This window comes from Phyllostomus discolor, chromosome 1, assembly GCF_004126475.2.
Source record: "Phyllostomus discolor isolate MPI-MPIP mPhyDis1 chromosome 1, mPhyDis1.pri.v3, whole genome shotgun sequence".
NCBI classification, from domain to species: Eukaryota; Metazoa; Chordata; class Mammalia; order Chiroptera; family Phyllostomidae; genus Phyllostomus; species Phyllostomus discolor.
Window position 1 is genome coordinate 2,635,369 of NC_040903.2, and position 20,296 is coordinate 2,655,664.

The window sequence follows — 20,296 nt, forward strand, 5'->3', positions numbered from 1 at the left end:
CTGCTGGGGTCCGAGTACAGTCACAGGCCAGTCTACGATCTTTAAGAGCCACTTATGTATTTTTAAATGCTAAATTAATATGAAAAAAAAATAGGAGATAAAGAGGAACTTGGCGTCTTTGACGAGTCTGCAGCGCACTCCCCTCCCCCCCACTTCCCTCGTAAGGGAAGCCCACTGGCCGCCAAGGCGCCCCGCCCCCGCCCCTGCTGCGCGCGCCCCGCGGGCCCCGGACTCACGCCGGCCGGTCTTCCAGGATGAGGGCGGTGGTGGACAGCGGCTCGAAATCGAGGTTCTTCCTCACATTCTGCTTTGGGGAGGGCGGCTTGCGAGGTGCTCCCGCCTTGTCTTCATATTCCTAGGGCAGAGGAGCGGGGTGAACGCGAGACCAGACCCACTCGGACAGGACGGAGCCCTCCAGAAGGCAGGAGAGTGTCCGCTGTGCAGTCCTTTACGGTGGTTCCGAGGACCGTGGGCTGAAAATACCTCCTGCCACTCAAAAGCGAGAAATGCCCAGCAAAGGGGTCAGACCGCTCTGCGGGTTGGGCCATGGCTGGCCCATGTGAGCACAGCGGACTCCTCACGTTGGTGGGGAGGCTCCCAAGGGCCGTGCTGTCCCGGGTGCCCGTGGTGCTTCACCAGGGCCCACGGGCACTGCCTCGGGCCCCTGCACTGCTCCTGGGGCAGGGCCGTGCTCCCTGGACACTCTCAGCTCTAACTGACCGTCGCAGCAGCCGCTGGGACTCTCAGAGCCAGGCCGAGAGCCGACGCTGGCACCCAGTTGGCCCCTGGCTTGTCTCACACACAACCCCCCCCCCCCCCCCCCCCCGGACCTCTAACCCACATCCCTGCATCCCATCTGAAGGACACGTGTTAGCCCTGTAAGTCTCTACTGAAACGGGGAACGGTTTACCGTTTACATGAGGATGATGAAAGCTGTTTCATTTTCTTAAACCAGAAGCATCAAAAGAGAAATCGTGAACACCTGTGCGTGAAACCGTCCTTGCAGGCCGTTGCAGAAGCAACCACACCTGGAAACCCAGAGGCAGCCCCGCTACGGCCGGGTCACGAACGCCCAGTCACACCGGCTGGCCCACGTCCCAAGCGCGCCGGGAGAGTGCGGGAGGGCCGAGCACGCCGGTGCCTCAGAGCCCGGCCTCTGCAACTGTGGCTGTGCGTGTGTGCACGCCCTCAGCCCTCTGCAAGGTAAAAAACTCACAACGCTTTCTCGTTGCCTGTTCTAGGCGAGGCTCTGGGACCTGCCGGGAGACAGGACACACACGGGCAGCTCACCACAGACGGAAACGGCCGCTCCGGGTGACAACAGAAGCAGCGCCGGGAGCAGAAAGTAATTAATTGCTGAATGGGTAAACTACCGGCACCAGTGGTGCAGGGGGGCTGCTGGTAAGATGAGCCGGCAAGCGACTGTTCTCGGCCAGAAGAGCCTACGGGGCTTCCACGCGCGGCAAGGAAGCCTGTCTCCAAACCGGCAGGCGACGCGAGGGACCGGGTGGCCGGGGCGGCTCCTGTCCTCCCGCATGTGGGATGCTGGGTGCCCCGACACGGCCGGCCCCCACTTCCCGGGGCGCCCCCGGAGCGCCCCAACGACCCGCACCGACCGAGCACAGATCGCAGGCGCCCTTCCCTCCCGCCCGAGCGCACACGGGTGCCGGGCGCTCGCGCAGCCCCGCCGGCCGCTGGAGGGCTTCAACCTGGCGTGTGCGCGCCCAAACCCCGAGTCTCACAGGAAACGCGCCCAAAGCTGCGTGTCGAGAGTGAGTCCCGGCCTGCGGCGTCCGGACAAGAGTCCGTAATGAGCGCCCCACGCGGTGCGGCCTGCTCGCCGCCGACCCTGGTCCAGCCAACGGCACTGTCCAGCCCGAAGGGGCCGGCGCACGGGCGGGACACGCCTGGAACCCGGACGCCCGTTTCCAAGGGCTCCTGCGTGTGCTGCACACGTGCCGTCTCACTGTGAGTCCGCAACAAGCCCCGTGGCGAGGCCAGCGCACTGTGCACGTGTGGCGGCTGGCGGCCCTCGAGGACAGAGCCGGCGGGGCGGCCCGCGGGGCCAGGGTGGGGAAGCTGGGACGAGGGAGGCTGCCGAGGCCACGAGCACAGCTCCCGGGGCGGGGAAACGCCGCCTGGGGTTGCTGGGGGCAGAGATGGTGCTCTGGGGCCAGGCACGAGTGGGCACCGGCAAGGCCCTCGACGACCCCCGAGCACAGGGAAGAGCAGGGGAGCGCACTGAAGGCCCGACTCGGGGCCGGCACGGCGCGCTGCCTGCGGCTGGGGCTCAGGAGCCCGCACTGACAGGCAGCGGCAGTCAGGGCGTGAGATGCTGGGTGCGACCCCCCCCCCAGCCTCTGAGGGGGAAGCTGCCACCGTCCTGGTATCACGGGTGGGGAGGCCCAGAGACGAAAACGGGCCCTGCCTCTCGGGAGCAGGGGCCAGAGGCCCCGCACTCGGCCCTGCAGCCCGTGTCTCCTGGGCGGCCATGCCCCGGCACGGTCCAGGGTCGTCTCCTCACTCACACTCCCACGCTCCGTGCAGGAAAGCCTCCCGCCGACGACAGAAGCCTGGGGTGCTGCGTGTGGCACACGTGCTCCTGCGTCAGCCGCACGGAGCGCTGTGTGGTGTTTGACAAGCAGAGGAGGCCCGGCCTGGCCCGGCCTGCCCGCGGTGGACCCCCCCAGGGAACGGCCCCCCAACGCTCGGGGCAGCGTTTCAGAGCACGGGTGGCACCGGAAGCTGCTGCAGGTCCCGCCCCGAGCCAGCTCTCCCACGGCTCCCCAGAGGTCGGCAGCGAGCTCAGCCTCCACTGCAGACACACCAGCTGCAGAACCAAGAGGGAGGACCCTCCCCCGCGGGGATCCTTGCGGGGAGCGGGGGAGCGGGGGCAGAGGAGAGGTCTGTGGGAAGACACGGGGTCAGCACGTGATGTGGCGGGTGCTAGGGCTTTGGAGGCAAATCTCAGCTCCAAGTCCCAGCCCTGGACCTCAGGCTAATCCTCGTGCTTCCGGCCGGGCCTCGGCTTCCTCGCTGTCAAGTGGGAGCCGCCGCGAGGGCCCCAGGACGACGACGGGAGGACGGGCGTCGATGCCCGCCACCCCGAGGTCCCAGGCCTGTACGGCGCCAGGCAACTGCGGCGAAGCCCAGGTCCAGCCCATCACTGCAAAGAGTCTTCCCTGCTCCGGACCCTCACCGGGCGGAGCCCCGAAGTCCCTGGTGTAAACGATGCGACAACGCCCTTCCCTGTGCTCAGCAGGAAGGAGCCCTGCACGCGTGTCAGTACGAGCCGCCCGTTCAGACGACCGCAAGGGGCTCCAGTGCCCTGGTCACGAGGGAACTGAGAGCAGTGGTCCTCGGCGGTCTCGTGGCACCCCGGCGTACGTGATGGGGTGGCACCCAGAAAAATCAAACAGTGACGCACACCAGCGCGCACACAGTGAGGCCAGTCTGTCTCGGCTCTGCGCCCGGTTCTACCCGGGCGCTGCGTCTCCAGCGGCCTGGCGGGGTGGGGGGCGGGGGGCTGTCACGTCAAAAAAGTCCACAAGACACCGACTGGGAAGCACAGCGGGTCGAGCCCACGCCCCAAGCAGTCCAGCGTGCACCCTGCTGGAGGAGAGGACCGACGCCAGTGAGACAGCGGCCAGCAGGGCACGCCGACTCCGGCCAGGGCCAGGACGTGGGGGTGGGCTGGCGGCCCGGCGAAGGGTCAGGGCGAACCGGGGAGCAAGAGAGCGCAAGTGAGCAGGACCCCAGCTCCACGCAGAGGCCACGAGCAAGACAGGCTGTGAGACCTGGCGGCAGGGGGAGGTGGAAAGGGCCTCTCCTGGGAGCACGTCCGGAGACCCTCGGAGCCCAGCCTGCGAGTGCCCACTCCGGCAGGGGCAGGTGAGATGCTGGCAGAGCCCAGGAGTCCGGGCAGGCCATGGAAACTGCCCCCAGAGCGGAAGCCGCCGGCCACGGGAGCCCTGTGGACAACCTCGGGCCGGCACACGGTGCGGCAAGAGCCAAGGCTTTGGACGCAAAACCGTAGCCCCCAGTCTGGGGGGTGGGCCACCGGCAGAGGGGGGGCAGAGGAAAGCGTCCCACCGAGGGCCCCAGCCAAGTGGACGGAGGACTGGGCGACGCAGCCGCGAGGGAGAGGCTGCCGGACAGCACCAACCGCGGCCAGGAGGCGCGCCGAGCGGGCCTGCTCCGGGGCCGGCAGGCACACTTTCGGCAGAGAGCGAGTCTGCGTCCTGCTCTTGACTCTCAGGCCGAGAGCCGGCGTACAAGGAGGGCGCGGGGTCTGCAGCCGGCGTGGGATCCTGGCATGGGATCCCAGCGTGCTCAAGGCGAGGACAGGGGCGCCACAGTCCCGGACCAAGCGCCAAGCGCACGGTCTGCCAGTTGAAGGAGAAAAAGGCCCACCTCGACGGGCGTGTTTTAAGAGAACAAAGAGGAGGCCCGGGCTCTCCCACGATGGAGAGAACGCGCTCCCGGCAGCCTGACTGAGGCGGGGAGTGGGGGGCTGTGTGAGACCTGAAGGGACGCCGAGCCGGCTGCCAAGCTGGCCCGGGGAAGTCCCCCTGCTTCTGGGGGAGCCGCCTCCGCTGGGGGCATCACTGGACACCCGGCCTTGCGCCCCCGACTCAGCTGAGTGCGGTGTCAGGAGGAGCCTCTTCAGGCCCCTGCTGGGAGTCCCAGAGGCGGGTCTGCGGTCAGGCACGGCCCCTGGGAGAAGACGGCGCCAGGGGCCAGCGTCCGAGCAGCCGGCGCCCGTGCACAGCCCGCCTGCGGGGAAGCGTGGGGGGGGGGGGGCAGCCGGCCTGCGTCTGGACCCTCTCGGCCGGCCGGGACCGCAGCCTGACCTTGAGCACGTCCCCCGCACCCCCCCCCCCCAAGCCCGTCTCCTCTCCTAAGTGGGAGACGGAGTGGGAGCGGAGCGGCGCACGCAGACATGTGGCCACAGCAGCGCCCGGACGGGGACCGGGAGTGTTAGTCACTGCCCTCGCGTTGCTGCAGCTGCTCTTCACGGGGCTCCCCACTAAGGGCACCTAACGGGGCTGAAGACGTGGCGGGGGGGGAGGAGGGGGTCCCGGACACTGCGGCCGGCTGCACGCTGACATTTCTACCAGGCGATTCCGGGGGAGAGACTTTGCTTCCAAACCTGACGCCAGACCCGTTCTGTTTCACCATCTTCAGCGGGGAGGGGGCCTGTGCAGGGCTTACCAACGCCCGGCTTCCGGAAAGACGCCCCGGTGACCGCTGGGGCTCCGCCTCACACTAACCAGGGCCCCCGGGAACCCCAGGGGTCCTCAGACTCCGTGCGCCCACCGCCCCGCAGGCACTGTTCCCCCAGAAAGCATCCTCTGACCGCGAGCTCGGCTCGGGGAGACGGACCCTGGGGAGGCCTTCCCTGCTGGCCGCACTCCTCACACACCTTCGAGCACCGAAGTTACAGCGTGCACAGACCGGGTCCTGCGTGCCCACCCAACCGCGGGTTTTAGCAGGCCCGGCTGCCCCCGAAACCCCATTGTCGAGGGCGCTGTCTGGTGGTCAGAAAGCCGATCCTCTGCAGGGATCGCCAGCAAGGCCCGCTGGCCTCCAGGAGGGAGGGATGCCTGGCCCGGCTGACCTGAATCCCGAGACAGGCTGCGACCGAATTCTGCGCGGTAGGGTCGCAGGGCGCGCCGGCCCTCCCCCTTACAATTCCGAACCACACCCGTTTGAAACGGAACCCCGTTAGAACGTCCTATGGAACCAGAGACACAAAGCAAGGCCGGGAGGAGCGGAGCGAGGCGCACTGCGCGGCCCCCGGCAGGCTCAGCTCGCTCGCGGGAACAGGCGAACCTGACACCCGTGCACCCGGCGCGCCCGCGGCGGAGCCTCAGCCGGTGATGGACCACAGACCCCACGCAGAGTCCCGGCCGGCCGGCCCCACTCACCATGAACACCGTGGGGCTCAGAGGCGCGTGGCTGGCGGCTCCATGCCCGAGCGGGCGAGCAGGCAGCTCAGGCGGTGGCGGCGGGGCCTCGGGCGGCGGCTCGGCGGGGCGGGGGCGGCAGTCTGCTCAATCGCACGCAGATGCCGCGCGGCCCGCCAATCGGCGCGCTCCGCGTCGGCCGGTCAGGCCTGGCTCGCGGGGACCCTGGGCGCTGGGGGGCGCACAGGGGCGGGGCGGTTAGAGCGGGCTTCCCCCGTCACGCCCCGTCGGGATGCCAGCGGCTCCACGGGGCTCAGCGCAGCGCGTCGGGCTGTGGAGTCCGCACAGACCTCCGGCTGGAAAGCGACGCTCCAGCGGGGAGGGAGCGGGCGCCGGCACACTGCAAGCTCGGCTCCGTCCCCCGTTTAAGAAGGAGAAACGTCCATTCCTGAGATGCACTCACACAGGCGACTGAAGCTGGTAAACTGGGGTGGGGGGAGGGGGGTCACGAGCAATTTTTATCTTCTCTAGACTCTCCTGTGGGTCATGTTTTCTCCAGTGAAGATGAACTCAATCAAAACGTCGGGGCCGCACAAAGATGCATGCCGATACAAGTCTGACTCCTGGCGGCCCATCAGGGCTAACAGTGAGCTGCAGAAGGGAGCATTCCACCGTTTGGGAATTACATCTCCATTTCAAAAACCTTTAAAGGGTGTGCAGCCACTTCTGGTCCCTCCACGGGTGCAGTGTCGGAGGGCTGAACAGACTCGGTCTGAGACCACACCAGACCCTCCCGGGGCGGAAGTTCACGGGTGCCCAGGCTTGGGCTGCGCTCCGCTGCTCTCGGATAAACAGCATCACCAAACCGAACCAGAAACGCCTTCCTCGGGTGAAGCCTGCGCTGCCCACGGGCCGTAACCAGAGACAGCGGTACGCGGCCTGACCACCTGAAGAAACAGGGCGTCCCCTGAACCCCTCGGGAGAGGGGGGCCTTGTCTTCTCCGGTCCAGCATGCACCTCCCACACTCCCGTCTCCGCCTACACTGCCCGAAAGCCAGGGGTGGAGCTGAGCCCCTGCAGACAGGCGGGAGGGGATGTTTCCGGGGGGACGTTTCCGAGGGGGGAACGTGCTCTAAAGCCGGGCTGCTGTGGCCACAGACAGGCGCCTGCCTGCACAAGTGCGCACACAGTCGCTGCACAGGTACGACAAGGGCCTTTCGTGGTGTCGTAACTACGCCTCGGCGAAGCCGTTCTTAAGAAGTAGGGGGTGTAGAGAGGGTGGGTGGGGTGAAAATGGAGACGGTTGTACTTGAACAATAAAAAAAAAAGCAGCGGGGTACTTTTTGTCTGACGTCTCCCCGAGGCAGCAGTGGTGGCACCCGCCCAAGGACGAGAAGACGCGGGTGAGTCAGCCGGGACAGAGGAAGAGCCCCCCCCCCCCCCAAGGCATCTGGGGGCGAGGCCAAATCAGAAGTGGCCCCGAGGCAGAGTCGGGCGGCTCAGGAACCTGGTCCGCCACCGAAGCAACATGCCGCCCACTGTGTGGACGTGCCCACGCCACGGGCGCACAGCCGGCTGCTGCCTGCAGGGTCCCGCGGTCTGGGGGCCCTTCGGGCGCCTTGGGAAATGCCCTGCCGGTGGTCTCACTGCACGGGGCTGGAGGAACGCACACCAGGATGTGCACCCGAGGGGGGTAGGGCATCCCAGCCACTGGTGAAGATGCATGAACAACGGGCCCCACCAACTGTCCGTTTTGAAAAATAAAGCCTTATTGTAAAAAAAGTAATGGGATAAAAGTGGAGAGGTCGATTCTGGCCGGATTAAAGAAAACCTTGTCAAGAAAAATTATTCAAAGTTTGGAAATAAAACAGGACAGCAGCGGGAAAGGGTCCTTCCACTCCCCACCCGGGAACCTCTGCCTCGCCTGCCTGAGGCCCACGGGGGTCTCCAGGGGAGAGCGAGCCCCGAAACTGCGGAGCCACACACCGCCTGTGCGTCTGTGTCCAACAGAGAAGGCGAGCCCAAGGTTTTTGTCCCAAGCAGTCTGTTGGTGTAAACCCAAGTTAACGGTCTCATCCACGTTCTTCTCCGTGCGTGTGCCCGTGAGCACCTGGCTCCTCAGATGCCCTCGCGGCCGATGCCGCCGCCTTGCTCATCCCCACCACACACTCTGTCCGTCTGACCGTGGCCATCGGAACGGAAAAGGCAGGCGTCACTGAAAAAGGGCAGAACCACCCTTCTGTTAAGAGACCAATGGGCCAAACAACGAGGGCAGCTGGGGAAGCAGCACCCGTCCCCCTCAGGGCCGTGCTGCGGCCGGGCAGGGGCAGGGTCAGGGTCAGGGTCAGGGGCTCCAGTGGAGCCGCCGGGAACCCTCCGGGCCGCCCCGGGGAGCATCTCCGCAGAGCCGTGTGCCGGCGCACGTGGCAGCGGACAGTCGTGATAGCTGCAACTTCTTTCAGGCGGTTCCACTTTTTGAAAACAGAAGGAGGCCCAATAAATGAGTAAGGCAGAACGCCAACACCTGTCTGATCTCCGCGGCGCGGGCGTGGCTGAAGCACCTGTCCGAGCCCCTCCGCGGGTCAGACGTCTCTCCACAAGGGCAGCAGCTCGTCCGGTGCCCACCCCACAGGAGCGCCCCCTGCGGGCCCCGCACGGCCCTGCAGCGAGCTGCTCTCTCAGCGCTTCTCACCGCGTGCGATCACGCAACTGTCTGATGGATGGTAACTCCCCTCAAGACACAGTAACACCTGAGAGCGGGGACTCAGCGGGCTTCTCACAACTAACTAACGGCAGCTCCGCTGAGAGCACGGCACTCGCTCGGCTTCTGTGGACTCGGTCCTCTGCCGTCCCTCCTGCCTTCCGCCCGCCCGCCCTGTGGTGCTCGGCCCCAGGGACAAAGACGGGCAAGGTCGCGGCCCTGCGTGGCTCCCAGACCAGCACTCCAGTCACTGCCCCACACAGGTGCCCACCCTGCGCCTGCGAGAACCCCCTGAGGTTCCCAGGGCCCCGGGAGGGGTGACTGGCTGGCGGCCACTCCTGCAGGCGGGGGAGGGCTAACACCTTGACGCTGAGACACCCTGTGCTCACAGAGTCGCAGCACGGTTCTCGGCCCCCCACACCCCCTCCAGCGCCGCGTGCCACGCACACTGGGGTCGTCAGCCACCCTGGGCCCACGGGCTCACTCCACGTACACGCGGGACTCACCCAGCGTGTGTTCGACACGCGTCACACACTCGTCTGACCACGTGGCTTGTCTCTGCGCGCAGGTGGTCACCTGCACGTCACCACACGCACTTCAGAGCTGAGTCCCTCCTACAAGGCCCAACGACACATTGTACCACGCGGTGACAGCTGGGCCGTCGCCAGCAGTGACCGACGGCCTCCGCATGCGCCCACACACCAACCCCCGCACCTGGGACTACTACCCGACACGGCGGAAGGGACTTTACAGGCGTGACGCAGCTGCGAGCCGAGGGACGCCGGCAGCTTCTAGAAGCCGGGAGAGAAAGAGAAAGGAGAGGTTCTCTCCTGAGGCCTCGAGAGCAGGGGTGTCAGACTGGCTTTCACCGGGGCTGAAATCACTTTAGGGCTGTACGAATGTAACTCCTCCTCAACCGTTCAGGAGCTGAAATCCCATTCGGCGCTTCGAAGGCGACCGCGGGGCTGACGTGGCCGTGGTGAGAATGAGTCTGATGCCCCTGCTCTAGAACCACCAGCGCGGCCAATGCCTCCTTCTCGACCTGGGAGGCTGATTCTGGGCTCTGACCTCCAAAGCTGGAGGAGAATAAGTCCGCGCTGGCTGCAGCCCCCGAGTTTGGGGCACTTTTTAGAGCAGCGACAAGCACCCTGATGCACGCACCACCGGCATCCCGGCCCCGGCCCTCCCCCCAGCTAACGCGACGGAGGGTCCGAGCGACCTCCCCTGTGAACAGCTGGTAGGCAGCCCGGGGGGGGGGGGGGGGGGGGGGGGCCGGGGGCGGGTAATGTAAAGCCAAGCGGCCTGATTCCAGGGCCTCTCGCTGTCAGCCCCTCGATGCGCCGCTGCGCCAGGCTGACTCTGTCGCAGGTCTGTCCGTGGGCGCGCAGAGAGGAGGGCTGGGCCCCCTGGTTTAGCCATGGTGCCGTGCGCCTGCCTCCCACCGGCCGGCACCCGCACCGCGCGTCCGCAGCGGGTACCAGGGGCGCTCGCGTTCCCAGTCGCTCCGCCCCCACCAGGCAGAGCCCCGCCTCCTCCCTGTGAACACTCGCTGCCGTGACGTCTTCTCCTGACGTTACTGCATCCACTCCGCCCTCATCCTGATCAGCGTTTTTGTGGTGTGTCTCACCAGTCCTTTCATTTCAGCCCACACATGTTATATCTGAAGTGAGTCTCTTTTGGACAGTATCGAGTTGGGTCGTTTCCCCCCCCCCCTCTGGTGACTGTCAGAACTGGCATGTGGACGCGCGACGGGTTCTGTCCCGACCACGCACACTGGTGTGGTCACCACGATATTTCCATCTGACCTACACCGCCTTACTTGTTTCCTGGGTTTCCTTTCTTTTTCTTCTGCCTTGATTTTGGCCTTTTAAACTTAGAATTCCATTTTAATTCATTGGGTTTTGGCTCTCTTGAGTAGGTGATCTAGGGGTTACAATACATTGAATGTGTCCCGGCCTATTCAGAACCCGCATTTCACGGCTTCGGGGGACCGCAGAAGCGGGGCCTGCACGTCACACCCCCCAATACTTCCTCTGTCCCGTGGGTTACACCCACACCCACTGTCTGCTCCTCTCAGCCAGCGACCCTCTGCAGAGCTCATCCAGGGGACCGCTCCTGCTCCCCCTCCTCCCCAGGTGCCACGTCCCCCCCACCCCCGGGTGCGGCCACCCCGGCTGAGGAGCCTCCTCTGGGGATCTGCTCCGATCTGCCGGCCGCAGGTCCCCTTCGTTTCCCTCGTCTGAAAACAGCACCATTTCATTCTCACGCCCCGGCGTTTCTGCTAAGTACGGGACTTTGGGTTAACAGTTCTCTTCTTCCAGCACTTTGAAAAGGCCGTTTCACCAACAAGCAAGCAACATGCAACCAGAGACACTGAAAAAAGGACCAACCGACAGTAGCCAGAGAGGAGGGGAAGAGGGGCCACGGGGGACAGCCGGGGAAGGGCATCGAGGGACACGTGGGCCGAGCCAAAGGGGTGGGGCGGGGGGCCGGGTGGGGTGAAAATGGAGACAACGGTACTTGACAACAATAAAAAGAAAAAAGAAAGAACTCCAAAACAGTAACTTAAAAAGATTAAAAATTTTTAAAAATAAAAATGCTGTTCCATTTCGTGCTGACAAAAATCAGTCACCACCGTGTGTTCCCCAACGCGTGACGCGTTTTTCCCTGGCCGCCCGCGAAGTGTCTGCCCGCAACTCCGGTGCCTGCGCGGGCGTGTCTGGGCCCGGCCGCCCCGCCCCCGCCCCCACCCCGCCCCCGCCCCCGAGGCCTCGGCCGCCCGCGAACGTGCCGCGGCGCTCTGCCGCGTCCGATCCGACACTCGCTCGGCCGTCCTTGATTTCACCCTTTTCTCCTGCGCCACGTCCTCCTCCCCCTCTCCTCGAGCTCCGCAACACAGACGCCGGCCCCGACCTCGCCCCGCACGCCCCTCAGGCTCTGCGCAGGCTCCCGTCTCCCCGACCTTCCCCTCCGCACCCTTCACACTGACTGCCGCCGACCTGTCTCCAAGTCCGCGCACTCTTCCGCCGTCACCGCCCCTCTGCTGCTGAGCCCGTCCAGTCCGTCTTTATCTCGGTCACTGTGCTTCCCAGTGCCACGGTCTGTAGGGACTCCTCCGTGTCCTCGACCCCTTCACCCACACACTCTGTCCCCCCCTCACTCGCCCTCGCTGGTTGGAGCACCAGCGGGGGAGTTCCGGCACCTGGGTTACCTGGGCACCGCCGCCTGCCGCCTGTCTTCTCCTGCGGGAGGTGACACTGTGAATACTGTCTGAACCCCGGGGAATGCTGATACTCTGTCTCAATAAGCAAGTGACCTAGCTGCATTCCAGACCCACGTTCCAGCCAGCCTTGTTTGTTGTGGTTCAAGGTGGAGCTCTCAAAGCCTTTGCTGTCCTTGGTGAGTCCACCCCACGTGTGCCCCGCCCGGTGGCCAGACTTGGGGTTTGTGCGGGGCTCTGTCCCCAGGTCAGTCCTCCAAGTCCACATAAGTCACTGGGCCCACGGACCCACGCACCCACAACTGGGGAGTGAGTCCAGGAGCTCAGAACAACCTGAAGGGATCGCCTCCCCGAGCCTCTCCTCCTCCTCACACGGCCCTCGGGACTCAGGACTCACCAGTTCCCCCGCCTCCCCTCCCTTTCCTGGGTCTCCAGGCGCTGGCCCCCCAACACACCTGCCCTGGGGTCCGCGGCGGGGCCGCCTGGCAGGAGAGGGTGCGGCACCGGGGGTGCGTCTGCCCCACTGTCCTGGGAGCGGAAGGTTCCCGCCAGCCCTTGCCCTGCGGCCAGGAGCCTGCCTGCAGGCAGGGCTCACGGGGGTTGGGAGAGACCGCGGGGGGGGGGGGAAGTGTGGGGGCGCCTGGCTCCTCAGAGCCCACTGGGGAGCCCCTGGCACTCTCCCTGTCCGTGCCGACACCCGCTCCTGGGCCTGGCGCTGCCCCGAGTCGGGCTGTGAAGTATCACAGGGAAAAGGGCAACCTCGGTCGACTCAGTGGAGCCTCAAATTCCGGTTTCCCTCCCCGATGCGCCTGCCGCTGCCCCTTTTCCAGACGGTCAAACGGCCGCTCCGTGCGCTATTTTCGAACACACAGCTGCGCCCACTGGGGGAGCCGGAGCGGGGCGCGCCCCCCGTCCCCATGCAGGACGGGCTCTGCTCTCCTCCGCCAGCTCGCTCAGACCGGCCCCCGAGGGTGCACGGGGCGAAGGCGATGACAGGCGGCGTCTGCCTTTGGGACCCATCCGAGGCCCGCCCCAGCGGCCCGCACCGGTCACCCGGGCTCATCCCTTCTGCGGCCGGCGAGGCCTCGTGGTTTTCTAGGCACCCTACCTCGCAGAACCCGAGCGCGGGAAGACCAGCGGTCCCCCGAGACGTCCTGGATCTGCCCCCTCCTGGGATTCTCTCTTCTCGGCTAACAGCTGACCTGAAATTCCAGAAGGCTACCCGAGACACCCTGGGCTTTCGTAAAACTTCAACCCCGGCACGTACCCCCGCTCACGCAGCGGCAGCTTGTCCAGGACACTGAGGGCCACGAGCCTGCCCTTCCCCGCCCCCCCATCCCTGCCACACGGCGGCTGCCTCGGGGCCGACCAGGACCGCACCGTCCTGCCCCCCTCGCTGCCCGGCAACAGGGCCAGCCTCTCGGGTCCGTGCACACAGCACAGCGGCGAAAGGGCTCACACGCTGCTCTGAAGCCCCCCCCAAAGGTCGGTGGCCCTGAGCACCCAACACCTACTCAAGTTACAAAGACTCACCTTCACTTACGAAGTCTCTTCTTTAAAAAAATTAGCCCTGGCTGGTGTGGCTCAGTGGACTGAGCAAGGGCTGCGAACCAAAGGGTCGCCAGTTCAATTCCCAGTCAGGGCACACGCCTGAGTTGCAGGCCGGGTCCCCAGTGGGGGCCATGTAAGATGCAACAACACACTGATACTTCTCTCTCCCTCTCTTTCTCCCTCCTTTCCCCTCTCTAAAAATAAAATAAATAAAACCTTTTAAAAAATAAAAGAAAGAAGCCCTGGCTGGCGTAGCTCAGTGGATTGAGCACGGGCTGGGAACCAAAGTGTCCCAGGTTCGATTCCCAGTCAGGGCACATGCCTGGGTTGCAGGCCATGACCCCCAGCAACCGCACATTGATGTTCTCTCTCTCTCTCTCCCTCCCTTCTCTCTCTAAAAATAAATAAATAAAATCTTTAAAAAAAAAAGGAAGTGGAAAAATTACTGAAAGGAAAAACACCAAAATGCACACAGTAGTCGTCTGGGGGCAGACAGACTCCAGGTGTTTACTTTTTCTTGGTTTGCCGACCCCCGACCGACGCACACCTGCGCACTGACACAAGCAGGACTTGTGCACTGACCGACGCACACCTGCACACTGACACAAGCAGGACTTGTGCACTGACCGACGCACACCTGCGCACTGACACAAGCAGGACGCGCACTGCCACGTGATCTCCAGCCCCCGGGGGCCAGTGCGCCCACCTCCCTGGGCCGGGGGGCTGCTCGGGAGACCTCGCTGCCACAAGCCCCCCACTGGCTGCACCGGGGCGCCAGAGTCCCCCAGCCAGTCCCTGCCCCCCGAACGACAGTGCACGCCAGCCCCCACCTACAGAGCCCCGACAGAAACGAAACACCTGTCGGACTGCGGGGGAGGGCGGGGCGGAGAGAAGCAGCCAAGAGCGGCGCTCCAGCTTCAGGCGGGGCGAGGGCCACGTCTGCCATTCCCCGCGGTGAGGAAAGGTGCCACGGGAACGAGCGCAACAGAGAGGGGGCAGAAAACCAAGGCCAGGCCTGTACCCGTCCAACGGGAAATGCCTGTGAGCCATCCGTCCCCGTGGGGCTGCGCAGGGGCGGCTCCGTCGGAGGCTCAGGGACGCGGCCCCGGCGGCAGACTCACGCGGGTGTCAGCGCAGGCGGGGCGGGCGTGTGTGTGAGCCTCGCGTCCGGCCGGGATCTCTCCGAGGGTGACCGCGAGGAGAAGCGCCGAGGGCCCTCTGACACGCAGAGGCTCCCAGCAAGGGAGACGGGAAGGCCCGGGAGAGGCCGGCCAAGACGAGGACTGGGAGACGGCCGCAGGGCTGACCGCCGGCAGCCAGTCAAAGCCTGACTGCAGAGAATCACGCCGAGGGCTGCAGAGACGCCCCTCGGCCGGCGGCGCCCCTCGCCCGCGCCGCGCTGTCACAGCGGCTTGTCACTGTCTCAGCGGCACTGGCTCGTCCTGGGTTTAGGCCGCGTCCGCGGTTAAGCTCCAACAGGGGCAGAAGCCAAGTAAGTTGTGCCTTCGTCACAGCCCCGGGGTGGACCACACGGCGGCTCAGTCTGTGGAACAACGAGAGGACGGTGCAGCCCAAGGAAGGCGGCCCCTCCCGTCCCACGAGGCCCAGGACCGCGCTGGGGACAGCGTCGCCACCACACCGGTCTCCCGTCCGTGCTCTCACAAGTGCGACGGTTCTCGTGCACCTGCCGGGATGTGTGCCCGCCCAGGCCGGCCCTTCCTGTCACCTACTCTGGCAGACACGGCTGTTGTCCTCCAGCCGCCGATGCGCCCTTCCCGCACGGCAGCAGCTCCGCGCCTCCGCGGGGGTCAGGACCCCGGGCACTTGCCGGGACGCAGTGCGTCGGGCCCCGGCTCCGGTGCCTGTCCGGCCACCTGTTAACTCGTGTCTCCAACAAACGCCCAGGTGGCGACGACGTCAGTCTGGGGGCCTCACTCGGAGGACCCCCGCCCCAGGTGACCCACACAGCTGTCCTGGGTCACTTTTATTCGCCCTATTAGGAAAATCTCCCGGAAATCTTAACGTAAGCTCGTAGAAAATAACGTACTTTTCAAAATTTTTACAAAATTCTAAAAGATAACCGAAAGTAACATTTCAAAACTTCCTAAAAACTGCTGCCGTGTGTGTGTTTGTATGCATACATACCTAGATACACACGTACACAGTTTTCCCCAGATTTCACAGGTAACATGCCCCAGGCCACACGGCCACAGTGCGCCAGAGCAGGGGCGGGAGCCCTGGTGCGGACCCCGGAGTCCCCGCTCTGAAACTGCGGCGGGACGCTGCTTCTCTCCAGCGACAAGAATGTTCCAGAAGAAAGGGAGAGGGATCTGCTTCCTGAACGCCGCACTGAGGCTGCCGCGCCACCCGGAGCTGCCATCACCACTTGGGGCCACGTGCCCGGGCGCTCAGGCCCTCTGGAGCATGTGGGCCGACCCCTGTGGCAGCACCAGCCTGCGCCTGGTGCCCGGGAGCCCCCGACAGCGGCAGGCCCCTGGCTCCGGACCCCCCTCGGGCCTTGCCAGCTTGTGGGAGGAGGAGAGGGAGGAAGGGAGGGAGGGAGGGGAGAGAGCCAGAGACACCGCGCACAGGCAGGCAGGGCACAGCAGGGCTGTGTGGCTCCTTCATTATTCATGGCCGAGGCAGAGGCCGGGCGGCCCTCGTCTCGGCGGTGTCGTGTCACCGCACAGGCAGCGGCGGCGGCAACAGACCCTCGCGGCCCGAGAGCACACGCACGCTCGCCTCTGAACAAACGTACAGAACAGACAGCAAAGAGATTCAAACACGTGGCAAGGGGTGTTAAGAGCCACGGGGAAAATCTATTTAGTGTGATAATTATTTTCTGGAAAGTATGGATTTCTTTCAAAATATTTTAACCGCTTACCTACTTACGTGTCCTAAGAAATTCGTCACTGAGCTTTGCAAACAAACCCATCATCGAGCTTTAATTCCATCCCACTTCAAGAAGCCTACGCAAGAAGGGGTGCAAACGTACACACATCGGCCTGCCGGGGCGCGCTGCGACCCGGCCCGCTTTGTGAGTCCCGGGGCCCAGACACTCCTCCAGACGAGTCCAAGAGGGGCTCCGTCTGACACGGCGTGGACCCGGCTCACGTCCCCCCGGGTGCGCAGGCCGGAACCGCGGCGCGCACTCCCTGCCTCGCCCCGCACACCACACGCTCAGTGCCCAGGTCTCACACGGGTGACCCTCCGAGGGGCCACGCTCCGGGACCCCACAGCTGCCACGGTGCTGAGCCAGACACCACTCTGCCCGGGGAGGGTCCGAGAGCCACGCCCGTGCCAGGTGGCCGCGCCGTTCTGCACGCGGGTCAGAGCCCTCAGGTCAGAGCCAGCAGACACATCCCACCGCCCCACCCGGGCCCCGGGAGCCCCTCGCCCTGCCTCCCGGGCCCCTGCTGCTGCTTCCAGCAGAGAGACAGAGCGGCAGTGGGGCCCCACGGCCAGGCCGAACTCCGGCTCTGCCACCCGCCGGCTGCACAGGCGACTCGGCCTGCGTCTCGGTGCTGCTCTGGTACGGCGAGGGCAGTAACAGCGTGTTCTTCGTGCGGTGGGTGGCTGCGAGTTTCAGGTGCTCTAGAAGCCGCAGCACTGACTCCACGCTGGCGCACAGCAGTCACTGGGCACGCGCCCGCCCCCAGCACGGTTCACTCTCCGGCACACCCTCACACCCCGTCCCCTGGGCGCCCTCCCGCGCCCGCCCCAGAATCCTGTCTGCCCCAACGGCAGGCTCAGCACAGGCGCCGTGTCATCTCTCTGACCCCCGTGCAGAGCACACGGGCCCGCGGCAGTCGGTCCTCGCGTGCTCACTGAACACTTACCACTGAGCACAAAACTGGGGGCGGGGTGGGGGCCAAGGTGTAGGGGCAAGGCATGGGCAGGCCCCGTCCCGGGCAGACAGCACGCCATCACGACGGCCAGGAGGCCGGGGGCGAGAACCAGCAGCCCCGGGCTCGCTGTGTCTTTGCAGGAGCCCTTCCTTGGGGAGACCAGCACGTGCCCCCGACAGCTGGCTTCTCCCCTCCACGGGGCTGGTGGTGGGGAGACACGGCAGCCCTGGCCGGGCCCCGAACCCCGCCCCTCCCCAGCCTCAGGCAGGCAGCCTCGGAGCCAGCGAGGGGAAGAGGCCCCTGCGGCCAGGCGGACGGCGGCCTTCCCGGCCAGAGCTGCCCCGGGAGGAGGATCCATTCCCGGAGCTCATGGGACGGGAGAAGGAGCATGCTTCAGTGTCAAACACAATCCACAAAAATGAGCAGTCATCACACTTGCAACTGTAACCGGACACTGGTTAAATTAAATCGTTATAAATACCCGAAGGCCGGCTTTCGCAACTGAGCTCCCCTGTGTGCACGTTACAAACTGTTAAGAAGTGAGAAAAGTTAAAGTCACCCACGTTCTGAAGACAGACTTGAGTGTTAGCAACTTGGCATGCAAATTAATAGTTTCCCAGGTGCAAAGCCTCAAAAACAGTCACTTTTGCAAGCGTCAAACACATATGCCGCACAGCACGTTTCTGCGGTTTTCGTCGCGTATACCTTTTGCATTCTCTTTGGCTCTTTCTGAGCATTCTCGCGGAGCGGCATTTTTCCAAACAACTTCCATCCCAAGTCACTGTGTCTGTCAAGTCTTGCATTTTGTTTTCTAGCAAGCAAGTTCCTACAGGAGAGAAACGACACGGTTAGGGCATTCCCGGTGCGCACAGAGACAGCAGGGCAGCCCCGGCCCCCTCGCGCGAGCACACGCCCACTTCCCGCGGGAGGGCGCCGGGGCAGACCACACACCGTAGCTCTTCAGACTCGATGTTCACACGGACACAGAACCAGGCAGCAGGCAAAGGAGCTTACACCCCAAAGAAGCTTTCTGTCCCTCGCTGCTACCTGTACAAGCCCTTTAGTTTAAAGAAACGTGATACATCATGACGAAGCACGCCTCCAGAAGGAGGGAGCTCCGAAGGCAGGCAGACCCCGGCGAGCGGAGCTCCGGCTCGGCCCGCGCTGGCGGTGTGACTCGGACCCGCGCCGCCCCCGACCAGGGCCCCTGCAGGAGCTGAGGCCACGGCACACGGCGGCGGCGGTGCTCGGGGAACAGCTGCGTCCGTGCACCACCTCGGGCTCCGCGCAGACCGCCTGTGAGGTGGACCCGCATCGCCTGTTCACGGCGTCCCTGGGTGTCACGGAAAGGCAGCCCCACGGGACTGTCACGAGGTCTTCTCTCCCAGCAACACGTAGACTCGTGCCCCAAACCCCACAGACGGTCCCCGAGGGCGGCACAGGGGAGGCTCTGAAATGCACTGCGCCGGCGCCCTCGGTAAAGACCAGAGGTCTCCAGGGCCGCCGGCAGGACGCCGCGAGCAGCAGCCCGGTGCGGAGAGGGGGAGGGTACGCCGAGGGCTGGGGGAGCGGCTGCGGGTGTGGGGGCTCCCGCCGGCGAGGTCGGGAGCGGTGCCATCAGCACCACAGACAATGAGAACAGGGGTGACAACCCGCGGCCCACCGCAGAGTTGCATGAGCCCTCGGGAGGCAGGCAAACGGAGAGGAACCAACAGGGCGGGAGGCCAGCGGGAGGAGCCCCGGGAATCGATCTCACAGTCTGAGAGCGTCCCCCGCAGGTCGCTTGTTAATCACCGCGGCAAACACAGCCGTCCCACAGCAGGGAGCCTCCTCGCCCGAGGGGTCCGCGCTGGCGTCTCTGACGACGGGAGAGACGGCGCACGCCGCTGCCCAAAATCGCACCCGGACTCGCACCCCCGGGACACGCAGACACGCCCAGACCGAGGGCCGAGCCACGGCACGGCAAGTCCAGACTCCGCAAACCCCGGCATCACACGAGGCTAGGCCAGGCAGCAGGGCTGCCCCGGGTTGCAAGCCAGCTAAGGAGACCCAGCTGGGAAAGGCGGTGGGTGCACCCGGACCACAGCCCGGACCACAGCCGGGACCACAGCCCGGACCGTGGGGGGAGCTGGGGGATTACCAGGCACTCGGCAGAACGGGAGCCCAGAGCACGGGCTGGAAAACGGCCTGGGGCTGGCGCTAGGTTTCCCGGCCCTGGGAGCTGCGGGTGGCCGGTCAGAGAAGGCCCTCGTTCTTGGGGAACCGGGGTGCCTTCCAGGGCGAGGGGCACGGCACCTCCGACGGCCTCTTCCAGTGCCCGAGGCCGTTCCTCTTCAGGGCAGCAGGCACACCCCTGAGAGCTGGCTCCAGGAGCTGGCCACCGGGCCCCCAGCCCCGGCCCTGCAGCCTGCCCACGGCCTCTGCCGACGCCACGGCCCTCTCCTCTCCCCCCAGCGATCGGCCCCGCCCCCCAGAGCTGAGAGGGCACGGCAGCCCGCGGCAGGAGGGGAGCCCGACCCCATGCGCTCCTCCCCGGCACCTTTCCCGTCTGGAGCCACACAGAGGCGCCGCCCCCTGACACAGGCTGACGGTTTGAAAACCGGGGAGAACGGAGGACTGCCTGTCAGTGACAATGAAATGCTTCTGCACCAGTCCCCTCGCATCTAGCCCCCAAACTGCGCCCGGTTTCTCTACAGGAGCCTAGGAGCGCCCGGCGGCAGCGAGTTCAGGAGCTCCTACTGCGCTGGGCGGAAGCACGCGCACCAGCAAGAGGCCGCAGGGAGCACGCGGGAGCTCGCCCGTGACGCGCCCGTGACGCGCCCCTGCGCGGGGCGTGGGTCCTCTGGAAGAGCCCAGTGACGACAGCGCGTGTACTCAGCGGTGCAAGTACTGGGCTGGCCGAAGAGTCTGTTCGGTTTTTTCTGTGAAATAAACACATTTCTCACTTTCACCGGTAACTGACTGGTTTGGATCATTTGAGTCTGTCGGCTCTCTCCCGCGCAGTGGAGCGCCGACCGCTCTCGACGTCTCGGCGTGACCGCTGCCAACGTCACCTGCCCCGCCCGAC

At 65.4% G+C, this 20,296-nt stretch overlaps 1 protein-coding gene and 1 long non-coding RNA gene across 7 annotated transcripts in view; both read right to left on the reverse strand.

Annotated features, from left to right (window-relative positions):
- LOC114492888 (TBC1 domain family member 14) overlaps positions 1-20,296 on the reverse strand; it is a 69,148-nt gene that overhangs the window by 16,753 nt on the left and 32,099 nt on the right. For 5 of the 6 annotated variants that reach the window (XM_036018571.1, XM_036018568.1, XM_036018561.1 and 2 more), the window contains 2 exons: positions 17,935-18,055; positions 237-355 (listed from right to left, as the gene is read on the reverse strand). In XM_036018571.1, the coding sequence (XP_035874464.1) occupies positions 237-355; positions 17,935-18,055 (240 nt within the window). Of the gene's footprint in view, positions 1-236; positions 356-5,930; positions 6,049-17,934; positions 18,056-20,296 lie in introns of those variants that run through there. The other variant, XM_028507507.2, reaches the window with a different exon arrangement.
- On the reverse strand, positions 10,880-15,437 carry LOC118498984. The gene is made up of 3 exons (XR_004901488.1): positions 15,256-15,437; positions 14,412-14,420; positions 10,880-10,891 (listed from the first exon to the last, which is right to left on the reverse strand). It is a non-coding gene; the product is annotated as an uncharacterized LOC118498984 (long non-coding RNA).